This window comes from Thermobia domestica, chromosome 16 (genome assembly GCF_964235325.1).
Source record: "Thermobia domestica chromosome 16, izTheDome1.hap1.1, whole genome shotgun sequence".
Classification (NCBI taxonomy): domain Eukaryota; kingdom Metazoa; phylum Arthropoda; class Insecta; order Zygentoma; family Lepismatidae; genus Thermobia; species Thermobia domestica.
This window is the reverse complement of record NC_137469.1, coordinates 37,814,084-37,826,288: the sequence shown is the minus strand read 5'-3', so window position 1 is coordinate 37,826,288 and position 12,205 is coordinate 37,814,084. Positions and strand designations below refer to the sequence as shown.

The window sequence follows — 12,205 nt, the reverse complement described above, 5'->3', positions numbered from 1 at the left end:
GTAAAAGTGTGATAACCTTAGCACTAAAAATGTTTTTTTTTTTTTTTTCTAAATCTTGTTCTCATTTAGGGGAAAAAAAACTTGTTAATTTATACGTTATTGTAGTTTCTATTGCCATCATTGGGAAAGGAAAGCTAAAGAAATATACTCAATATTCTGTTGCATGAAGCTAATCTCCCCACGCTGGAAAAATTTAAGTGAAAAATAAAAATACATACTGAACATTGACTACAAAAGTCACTGTTGAAAAAAATTACAAACTTACATTTTAACTTATCTCCAATCTCATCTATATATCCATCTCAATCCAAAATGTCTTCACAGCGCTTTGAAACATAACCGGCTTCTTCGGTGGGCGACAGAAACAAAAAGGAAAATAAAATTTAAGGGTAAAAGCGAAGGAATATACCTAGATCTTCTAACTGAAAATACTACTTTTTCATTTACCGAGGCGTGTCAAAGTTATGGCTTCTAACTACCATGCCCCAAATTTTGTTCTTTTCCAAAGGTGCCAGAAATAAGTTTAAATGTGGTCTAATTCCAATCTAACTCGGCGAGCGATCCCGGGTTCGATTTCCGGTGGGGGCACTCGGTCGATTAAGTGTAACAACCTTTTCAGGCCAGCCATTTTAAGTGAGGTTTTTTCCTGGGTTTTCGTCATTCACACCAGGTAAATGCCGGGATGGTACCTAACATAATGTTCCCAGGCCACTCCCTTCCTTCCCCAATTTCATCTTACTTCCCTTTCATCGAATAGTGTGCTCGCCAAAGGAACGTCATCCCTCATATACGAAACAGGCTAAATGGCCTTAGATGGCGACAGCCCAGAAATCGAAATCCAAATCCCCAATCCAATCTAAGTCACCCGAGTTCAAATTTGATCGGGGGTTCATGGTTTAATGTAGATACTTCCATTGTTTTCCATTCAATATTCAAGATTTTACTAACCTTTTATTAGTGCATGAAAGTTGTCAATTATTGAGAAAGTACCGAAATAGGGAAATCATTTCTAATATTTCTAATGCATTCCTTGATTTTGGTGGCAAATATTTCTTTTAGTACAGAAAATTACCCAAGATAATAATAGTCGACTTTCACTGGCCGTCCAGAACGTCGCATTTGACCATTGTAATGTCGATGTATTGTTAGCTGCACTGGGGCCTGTATCAGTGCAGCACGATCTGGGAAACGACGAAGGTAAAAGTGCCATCTTTCTGGAAGCGATTCATTTATGACTTTACACTGCCGATTATAATCACCTAAAGTGAAATGGTGCAAAGGAAAAGTTTATCAGCAGCAAAGCTAATGTGGATCTCATTATCCAATTATGTACCCAACAGGTCCCTGCGGTACGTGGTCGGGTCGGAACATGACCCCGGCCTACTCGAATCGCCAATAGAGTGCACCACAGACCATACGGCACGGTATCTCAAAAGACACTAAAAGCGCGTCACAAGGCTCACGAACATCACCTTACAGAACACTATATCCAAGAGAGGTTCACAAACGGCAGTAAACTGTATGAAACATATCTTACAGGGGACAAATGAAAGTATGTGTGTATGTACCTGGATGAGGATTGATTCTACCTGACCAACAGAGTTACCGTCAAATACACCACAAGATCCGTTCTAACTGTGCTGCAGTGCAAGGAAAATGTTTTCTAAGAGTTTTCTGGTGGTGGCAGGATATTACAATCGGGGAACGCTGCCACTCATCCAAGTGCTTTTTAACACCAAAGCTAAAGCAGCTTACTTCAAAAACAACTTCGTTGTCCCTCTGTATGATACGTACAACCACCACATGTACGGTGACGAGACCATATGAACAAGACCACCAGCATACCCGTCGATCACCCCAGGCGTTCCACGCAAGGAAGACAGAAGAGGGAGGAAGCAATCCCATTTTCATTCATCCCTGTGAAAGTCTCGAACCCTCACCAATGGACTATCGTAGATTTATACCTCTCTAACAGGCACCTGCTCAACGTCGTCCACATATTTTGCTAAGTCTTCGGAAGATTGCCGAAGGATATGGTGAGACGTTCTCCTTCCCATTCTATGCAGGAATTTGCTACAGGCGATCATTCGGACCGCTGGCCATTACAAACACAATCAGTAGTGAAGGGAGGGTTTACTACCAAGGCAAGTTGTTCAAAGTTGACTATTTTTATTGTGTACAATCTTCTGCATTCCTTATATTAGATTAATTAAGGTGCACGGAAAATTTAATTAATGCTATTTACCAAGAAAGAAAGATGTTAAAACGTGGAATAGAACATGAGTTCAACAATTGACTCACTGTTTAACAATATTTCAAAAGTTAGAGGTACGGAATATTATTTATTTATTTATTTATTTATTGGGTGAGGAAGTTGCTAAACACGAAAATGATACTTATTAGCTTTTATTTTCGAGATAATGGCACTATTGAGCTAAGTGAGTTAACTCATTTGTGCTGTGCTACGCACTTTTTTTTTTCTTTCTTTTGTTAGGGAGGACTGCGTTTCCCATGATCTTTGAACAAACTTCTCATGGTGATGCAGGTCACTAAGAGTAACGTTCTTACGTCTAGATTTTAAAAAGAATATATGTATGCGAAGGTCTATGATCGCAACAACAGTTTCCACTATTGATCCTATATCATATGCTGTTTAAAGAATCTTGATGAAATTTTGCATGTTGATAGAAGTCATTAACTGGAATATTTGTATGCTAAGACGTACATATTAGCAATTTACATATTGCACGCTTTGTTAGTGAGCTTGCTTAGCTTAATTTTCCATTTCAATTGCCATGGTGATACAACACAATAAATTTATAGAATGTAATATATTTACTAACTACAAATTTACCTAATACTGATCAGAGTTACACCTCATTTCAACTCATCCACCAGGCCCCCAATGAGTTTGTAGTATATATTGAAATCGTCTTTATTATTTTTATAAAAAGAATCTCAAATTTCTTATTGCTATCGGGAATGCCAACACTTTCACGAAGTGGTGTAGATAATTCCACTGTTGTAACCGCGATGCCTAAATCTTGTCGTAATTTTCGGGGTGTTCTAGATCTCTGATCAGATAATTGAGCTCTTGTGTTATAATTCGAACCAGGGTCAACTTTAAGCTGATTTCTCCTAATTGACCCCCGCTCTAGAGTGTAATATATTTTCGGCTTGTCAGGTAGAAACAATAACATATTGCAGGTTGATTAGAAATCTGGAGCCCATCAAAATTGTTCCCAATTGGACCGCGCACCTCCTAAGACCGGCCGTCAAACGAGGGATGTGTGCTTTGCAATTAGTGCGCATTTCAGGAAACTATTATCTTTTCTGTTTGCAATGTAAAGAGACAATGTTATTTTCGTTAGAGTTCATAGAAACATTTCCTGGAGATTCAGAAATAGAAAGTCGTGTGTCATGAGGAACACAGGACAAATCGTAGAGAGTATATTAGATTATACATTTTTTTTATTATTATTATTTTCTCTTCATGGATATTCATTTTCTAACAGAAGGAGTCATACAGAGCTATAAACAATCAGTAATGTCAGTGCTAGACTTCCACTAAACCATGGGTGTTGCAGACGGTATACAACGTTCTTTTCCATTAATCCAAGCATTGAGTTTCGACGGAAACAATGCAGTAAACGTGAATATTTTTTTGTGCAGTAAACATGAATGTTTTTTTTTTTCTTTCTTTATCTGGATCCTCTATCTAACAGCCAAACTACACACAAACAAAACACTGTTTTTATCGATGACGAAATTGAACACTTTCTCTAAGCAAATGATTGCTCATCGCTAATATGGCAGAAATTATTCGGAATGTTGAAATACTTCTGTGGAATATAATGTCCAGATATCATATTATGAAAAATATAATACGCTATTGCACTGTTGCCAACTGTTTATTTGTGGAAATCCAAAATTTAATGCAAAAACCGTAACTTGAGGCCAAGACTCTAAAACTAGAGCTAATCTTGAAATTTGAAGGTCATTTTCGAATTCAGTTGCCCCAAATGGGTAAATTTAGCTAGTCTTATTTTTGTAATATTTTGTGAGTTGAACAGCGATTATTATTATTATTATTATTATTATTATTATTAATTATACAAAACTTTTTTTTTTTTTTTTAATATAAATACCCTGATTACCAGTTTCAATCTATTATAGTAGATTTTCTTTTAAAATATGCGAAAATTTTCAGGAAGCTTCGTCCGCTTTTTAATTTAATTTATGATTTAGGACAGTGAGTTTGTTTTGGTGTTAGTTTTTTCTACGTAAATCGGGCCGACGAAGGAAACAGAAGGTTCCTCAAAATTTTCACATGATAAATATATAAGCATAATAATGTTGGTTTTATTAAGTCAAACATAATCTGGCAGATATTCTCTTTATTACTTTATAAGATTTATTAAGCTTTAAGTTTGTGTGTTAATGATGTGGGTCAGCACGTAGCACTTATAAATCTTAATTTTTCACTTTACTTTCTAGGATCCTAAAGCCTTTTATTCGCCGCGATTACGAGACGAAACCTTTATGGTTACAAGTTATGGAAGAGCTTATTATAAAAACACACAGAAATGATCCTGAATTCAAACCTCCGAAATTAGCACCCATAGATTACAGTTACGTACAACCTCAGCATATTCCTGTGATAAACAATCTATGCTCCGAATTTTTCTGGCCAGGAATTGATTGTAAGTATCACTGAGATTACATTTTCATTGTAAACTTTTCTGCGCTAAAGGAAAGAATTGCCTGCATAAAAGAAAAGTACTCACCAATGCAGCTGATAGGGAAAATATTTTTTTTTAAAAAATCAATGTAGCTATATATATAGTGTTAAAATGTATTGTGTCTAACCGAATATTATGCGAAGTGATCTATAACGACTAACTACTATTGATCTAATGCACCACAGTCTAATGATCTATTATTATTATTATTATTATTATTATTATTATTATTATTATTATTATTATTATTATTATTATCATCATCATCATCATCATCATCATCATCATCATCATCATCATCATCATCATCATCATCATCATCATCATCATCATCATCATCATCATCATCATCATCCTCCTCCTCCTCCTCCTCCTCCTCCTCCTCCTCCTCCTCCTCCTCCTCCTCCTCCTCCTCCTCCTCCTCTTGAAGAACTCAGTAGTGCTGAAAGCATTTGAAAATTCGAAGAAAGGACACATTGGTGAATATGTTTCGTTGACTAGCAACGTTTACTCTTTCATCTCCATATTTAAGTTAAAGTTATAGCCATTCGCGTTATGAGAAGGTAATAAAATGCTAGTATCAATAGTTCGGTATCAATAGTTCATATATTAAGAGAATAAATGTCCTGTTTTGGACTTTGATCAAGGGCGCTTAAAAAATGTGTTACAATTGAAATTCGATGAAAAGAACATTCCGATTACATCAAACTACAGCAAGCAAAAAAAAAAAAAAAAAAAAGAAAAAGAAAAAAAGAAAAAATCAGAATTGATAGAGCATAGCATAACTGAATGATACAACATCTCTTTCTCTGAAACAACTTTGATAGTAAAGTGTTCAGACTACTAGGAAAGAAAAGTAAAGAAAGCAGCAACTAGTAAAGCAATAGCAATACTAGAAGAATGCAGCAACTTTAATAAGGATACCAATCTTCAACGCAGCCAAACATGGCTTTCCCTCATTGGAAGAAAACATATACAAAATAACCAATCGGAGTTTGCCAACTAACCCACTCAACCAGCCAATCACAATTTAGTCCATAGACTGACACTGATTGGACGTCCACATAGACCAATCAAATTTCGCCCTTTTCCTGCCGTCACCTATATAATAAAGGCTTCTGTTTTTGGTCTCTCATACTTTACCGTGAAGACGGGAACAATGTTGTCGGTTCGCGAAACGTTGGACGATATAGAATTCACTTGGCTGATTGTCCGAGAAAAACTATATTCAATGTGTTACAGTGTTAGAACGAGGAATAGTAATTTAAACACAGAGTGACTATAAATCTTAAATTCTATAATATTGTTAGTGTTTAACGATATATACAGGGAAATTTCTCCTAACGGGCACTTCTAAAAAGCTGATACCTCCCAATAACGGCCACTTTTCAATTCCCTGGCAGAATATTATTCGGTACAATGGAAAAGTTACTTCTGAATAGTGGACATTCTCAATAACGGACGCGGACACTGAAAACTATTACCCAGCTCATTGTTGAGGGATATATTTATATAGATACATAGATATATAGATACATAGATAGATAGTGCATACTGTTTAGTAGCAATTTTCAGCATAGTTTGAACAATGAAATGACATGTCGTGCATTTTATCTTCGTCTGGTTACAAATGATCCATTTGGAAGACGTAGGAATCGAGTACAGTACAGTATAGAAGAAGGACCTGTACTGAAATTTCCTTTTACTATACTTAGAAAACTGCATTAGTATACATACATTACGTATGAAAATAAACAGTAAGATAATGTTGCCTAAATTTGTTTGTACATTGCAGTAATTTTCCTTGTGTTGTAACCTAAGCTTTTTCCGAATAATGGACAGTTTTATGTTCCCCGTTAATGTCTGCTATATAGGAGTTTCATATATATATATATATATATATATATAAAGAGTCGAAAATGGCTGATAAATTAATACCAATCGATATACCAACCGATAAATCCCATTAAGATAATAAAATGATATGGATGAGTAGAGTAAATGTTCATACATAATTTTCGAGAAAAATCAACAAAAACGAATTTGTTTGTAAACCTGAATAATGATGCTACACGAGAAACATGCTACTTGTTAAGGTAAAACCTTCATCGAGCACTTCAGTAAGATACTAACAAGATGGAAGTTAATTAGATATGCTCAAAATGTTCAAGTTCAAAGTCGATACATATATCAGTCGATGACGTCAAACTGAACAAAATGATATGTTTGAGGGTTAATTCCTATGCGTAGTTTCCGATATAATCGAGTGAATCGAACTTTTATGGCGCTAAAATGTATGTCGTTCCCTTCCAATAACAATCAATAGCTTTTGTTCTGCTGAAACAGATTCGTTATTTATGTATTGCCTATCTAAAAATATTCAGTTAACTACATATTGTGTCCATTGTTTGTGTTCTCTTAACGCTAACATATGTGGATACCTTCCTCTGACCATAACAGCAGGTGATGTAATAAATAAATAAATAAAAGGAAATCGGATAAGGCTTATTGGATCTACGTGCTCACTCGATACTGTATGATATGACCATATTTTAGTAATAATTTGTTTCTTCTTGCAGTATGGATAATGCTTTACTGAAAATTAAATAGTTATGATTATTTTTTTTTTTTTTTTCGTCGTGCACGTTAATCGTCCATGGCTATATAATTACAGTAGGCTGCTTCAGTATGGGATACTCTGGTTCAATTCCGTAAGAGCTGGTGTGATTTGAATTCCATCTTAAGCTGTAGATCCATGTCTCATACAGCCTTGATGCTGACTCCCACTCCCATCAACCAATCACACATATCTAATAAGCCTTATCCGATTTCCAGTTACTTAAAAAGATTCTTTGTTTCTGGTATGAAGGATGTAATATTGAAAAACCAAGTAGTTCTGGATACTGACAAATTCTCCGCTTTCTCACAAATGACATGCTCATTATTCATTTTGTTAGCTTCTTCAACTAATATTTTACTTTTCTTTATACAACACATGCAACTGTACTCAATGGAAGATCCTCAACATGGATTGAAATTTGAAATTATTGAGATCAAGGATAAGAAGATAAGATCGTAACAAATTAAATTAGTCACTTCCTTGCACATCAGTAACCACAACACGGAAAGTGTAACCACATTTAGTTTCCATTTACGTTTAGAGAACCAGCAGTTTTTTTGGTTTATTGCACTTTTTTATCATATTGCTTTGGGAAACAAATGTTCTCAGCCAAAAAATACGTCTTTCTGTTTTCTTTCTTTCTTCCTTCCTTTCTGTCTGTCTCTCTCCTCTCCCCATTCAAGAAGGGACTAACCCAATTAGAGTAGGTAAGATGATCCGGTTTTTTTTTTTTTTTTTCTGTAGTTCTTGGTCTATTGATTTTTGCATATTGGTGTTGGACTTTTCAAAATTTTGTAACGGACTTATATTAGAACGTTTACTCAAATTTCGCGCCAATAAATTCGAAAAGAATATTGGTGTACCAACTAATTATTTCTTTCTTTTCAGTATCAGAATGTCTTCAATATCCGGATTTCAGTTGCGTCGTTCTATATAAGAAACTGATAATAGCATTTGCCTTTCTGATACCTGACGTAAACTATAATGAAACATACATATCCTTTTTGTTTACGAGACCAGAATGGAGGAAGGCTGGTATAGGAAGTTTCATGTTATATCACTTAATACAGGTAAGATTTTGAAATTACGTGGTGATAAATAAGATTAGAATTATATGAGTGCACTGCTATAGCTAGCATCAAAGAACACTAGGGGCAAGTGAAAATGACCAGGGCTCCCAGCTGTCCTGTTTTCCTATTTTTCCTATAGTTTGGAAATTTGTGTATATTTGTCCTATATATGTTCTATATTTTAATCTTGCCCTTTATTTCCTATATTTTTCACTGATTGAATTATTAAAAATACAAGCAAAGATCAGTTCTAATGATGATTTAAATTGCTACATATTAGCAATATGCTGTGTCTTAGCACTTTTTTTCCTGAGGGACTAGTCACTTATCCTCACTATTCCTTTTTTTATTAATTTGCTTTTTCCTATCCTCCCACGTCCACTTTTTTCTCTCTTTGTTTCGTATGTGCTTATTCTTCCCCAATGAAACTTGTCATGCTCCAGTTTCTTATAACGCAAACTGTGTTAGCATTTTCTTTCAACAGTGTGTGCAGCAGTATTGGCTAGGCATTGAGGTGTGTTGGTATTCACCAACATATCGCAACGCCTTGCAATATTGCTGTGCATAATATGCAGGGTTCCCACACGTCCTGGAAAACCTGGAAATAAAAGTGTGTCGTGAAAACGCTGTGGAAAAGTCATGGAAAGCAGAAAAATGGTGAAAATCCTGGAAATATCGTGAAATTTATGTTGAATAACAGTTGTTAGAAGTGTATATACAATTTGCAGAGCTATGATGAATGAAATGCTGTTGCATTATTTATTTCAGTGGGAAATATGTTGATCAAATAATTCAATGTTTAATTAGATCCAAATATTTTATTAGGGAGAAATAAGTTATCATTTTTTTTTTTAAAAAATAGAAAGCTATGAAGTAATGAAAAATAATGTCAAAATAAAGTTCATCTGTAAACAAAAGAACTAGAAGGATAGTAGGAAGGTAGTGCGTGCATTAGTTAAATTTACGTATTCAAAATTATGTATGAAAAATGTAAAAAGTGTTAAATGCTATGGTAATCCTATAAATAAGAGTTGCCTATTTCTTTTTCTTCTGAGGTAGTGCGAATATGTTCTAACAATATTGGAGCTGTATTATATATATATATATATATATATGTTTTTACTATTTTCAATAACAAGTAGTTGTCCATTGGGGTGAAGCTGGCCTTTTCTTACAATGTGTATTTATATTTTTTTGTTCTATGCTTCAGAACATAATATTCTATTGTAGAAACCAAACTGTCCTATATTTTTTCCAATGTCCTGCTGGGAGGCCTACATAATGACATATGAGGGAAGAGAACAGTTGATAGAACATGTATGAAATAATACTAGAGGCTGCTGAGCATGGTATTTGATGCATGAAACACATTAGTAATATAGATAAGGATTTTTTTTTTTTTTTTTTTTTTTTGTAGTAGGTAAAGTTATGAAAGAAACTTACTCGATCAAGATATTTAATAACACATTACGACTTCCGTGTTTATTTTTAGAGTATAATTTTAAAATAATACAAGAATTTGAAATTCTGACATATCACATTCGAGTTGGATAAATTCAGAAAAGAATATTACCTGTAAATATGGGATTTAAAATAAGTCCGATTTAAAGCGTGATATGAAAACGTTTCAAACGTTCATATATGTGTATTAAATAGCTAAAATGTCCGTTCTTCGCACGGAGAGAATAAATTTATGGAAAATATTTAGGATACACATATCAATGAAAGTGTACTGGTAAAAACCCTTAAGATACTCTACTTCTGGCATTAATTTTGAAATATCGTATCCCCTTCCCTTAGAATACGCGCTTTAATCAAATTGATACGATTAAAAATCCGAACTTGAGGTGAATATTTTATTTTATTTTACCTCTTTCCATTTCCCATGCCGATGAGGCTGAACTTGGATTTAAACAGCATTGGAGGCGTCACTATTCATGTCATCGTCTCCAAAAACTATGGATTCCACACTAATATAGATCACTAGTTTATTGTTACATGTCAGCTCCTAAAACCCACCCCTTTTGCTGATTTATTTCCACACTATGTAAGTCATATATGTACCAAATTTGGTTGAAATTGCTCCAGGCTTTCCAAAGTTACACTGGAACATGTACGAGCAACATCTTCGGCGATGCCCCTGTAAATTCTGAGCCAACTGACATGCCCGTTCTTACTTAAAGGGGCTTGGGCTTAAATAACATCGAGATTGACACACAGCTTAGCGACCCCAAAAACAAGGGATTCGACACCAATCTCGGTCGTCTTATTGCTCACTCCTTCTATATGTGTATGGGGACTAATTTGAACTTTAACGGTATCGAGAGTGTGACTAATCATCTTAGCGAGCCCGAAAAATGTGGATTCGACACTAATATCGATCATTTTTGATCACTTTTACCTGTTCTACCCTTCCTACACACTGTTAGGGGTCTTATCCCCACTAGGAGATGAACTTGGAATTAAACGGCATCGGAACTGTCTCTATTATTGCACTCCTTAAACCAAAATGTGTAAGATACTTATTCTGCTCGTTTATTGAATAGTAGGAATATGCTTGCTATTTTAATCTGGACTTGTTCTAATAAATTTTACTCTTTCAGACGTGTATGGGGAAGGATGTAACACTTCATGTGTCAGCCACTAATCCAGCTCTTATTCTGTATCAGAAGTTTGGTTTCAAAGTGGAAGAATTTATACAGGAATTTTATGAGAAATATTTCCCAGCTGATTCCAAAGAGTGTAAACACGCGCTTTTTCTAAGACTGAGTAGATAATTACGAATTGTTTTCCGAAGAACAATTATGTATTTATGAACATATGTAATTTATATAAACATGTATAATAAAGAGATTTGTTATTCTTTGTATATAAAATTGTTTTCATTAAAAGTGATTTTGTGAAGTCTTTTTTATTGTCAGTAAAATATAACGAGTTGGACTAAAATAAAAGTATCTACAGAGCAGAAAATTTTCAACTTTTGATAACTTTTTCTTTTTTCTTAAAATTTCAAAGGTCATATTGTTAGATACAATGTAACCAAAAAATTCTTACCGTTGTAGAGTAGTGATAAACAAAGAGCAATACGGTGCACGGTATATATCTTTATGTTTCGAAGTGATCTCCGTCAGCACCCAATACCCTTTACCGATGTTCTTGCATCTTATACCCTGGTGATAAAGCTCAGTGGTCGTAGATGCAAAGAAGTCCGTGAATGCATTCCGCAGGGCTCCCTCATTTGCTATAGGTCTCCCACGGAGGTGGTTGTTGAGGGAATGAAACAGGTGGTAATTTGTTGGCTCAAAATTCGTGTGTATAGCACCGTGTCTCTCAAGTCAAGTTGATGAAGGGTCTCCCGGGTCCTCTTTGACACATGTGAGCTTCATATAACGAATGATTAGATTTCATGTAGTAGATGTATTTAGTATGTCCGAAAACAAGTTCAAAAAGAATTGTGAGGCAATAACTTCTGCATAAGTAAACGACGTATATTTGTGTATGTATAATAATGTATTTATACTTATATAATAGTGTATGTTATATAATTATGTACACGACACTATAACTTGGCATTAGGCCCAATGTTCGAAGTGGAAGAAAAGCAGCGGTGGTATGTTTCATTACAATTTTGACTCGACATACCGGCTATCTAAGTATTGAAATACAATCAGGGTATGCTGCCTGGAAGATTGCATTTCTATTTACACAATGAATCAAAACCATGGGAGAGCTATTATATAGTTACGGGCAAAGGGAACACGGAGAGGCTTTGC

General features: G+C 34.8%; 1 protein-coding gene across 2 annotated transcripts in view; it reads left to right on the top strand.

The window, feature by feature from the left end:
* Positions 1–11,386, top strand: part of Atac2 (Ada2a-containing complex component 2) — a 39,370-nt gene extending 27,984 nt beyond the window's left edge. For both annotated transcript variants that reach the window (XM_081742327.1, XM_081742328.1), the window contains exons 9-11: positions 4,498–4,703; positions 8,251–8,432; positions 11,036–11,386. In XM_081742327.1, coding sequence (XP_081598453.1) covers positions 4,498–4,703; positions 8,251–8,432; positions 11,036–11,209 — 562 coding nt within the window. In that variant the 3' untranslated portion in view covers positions 11,210–11,386. The remainder of the gene's footprint in view (positions 1–4,497; positions 4,704–8,250; positions 8,433–11,035) is intronic.
* Positions 11,387–12,205: the final 819 nt, after the last annotated feature.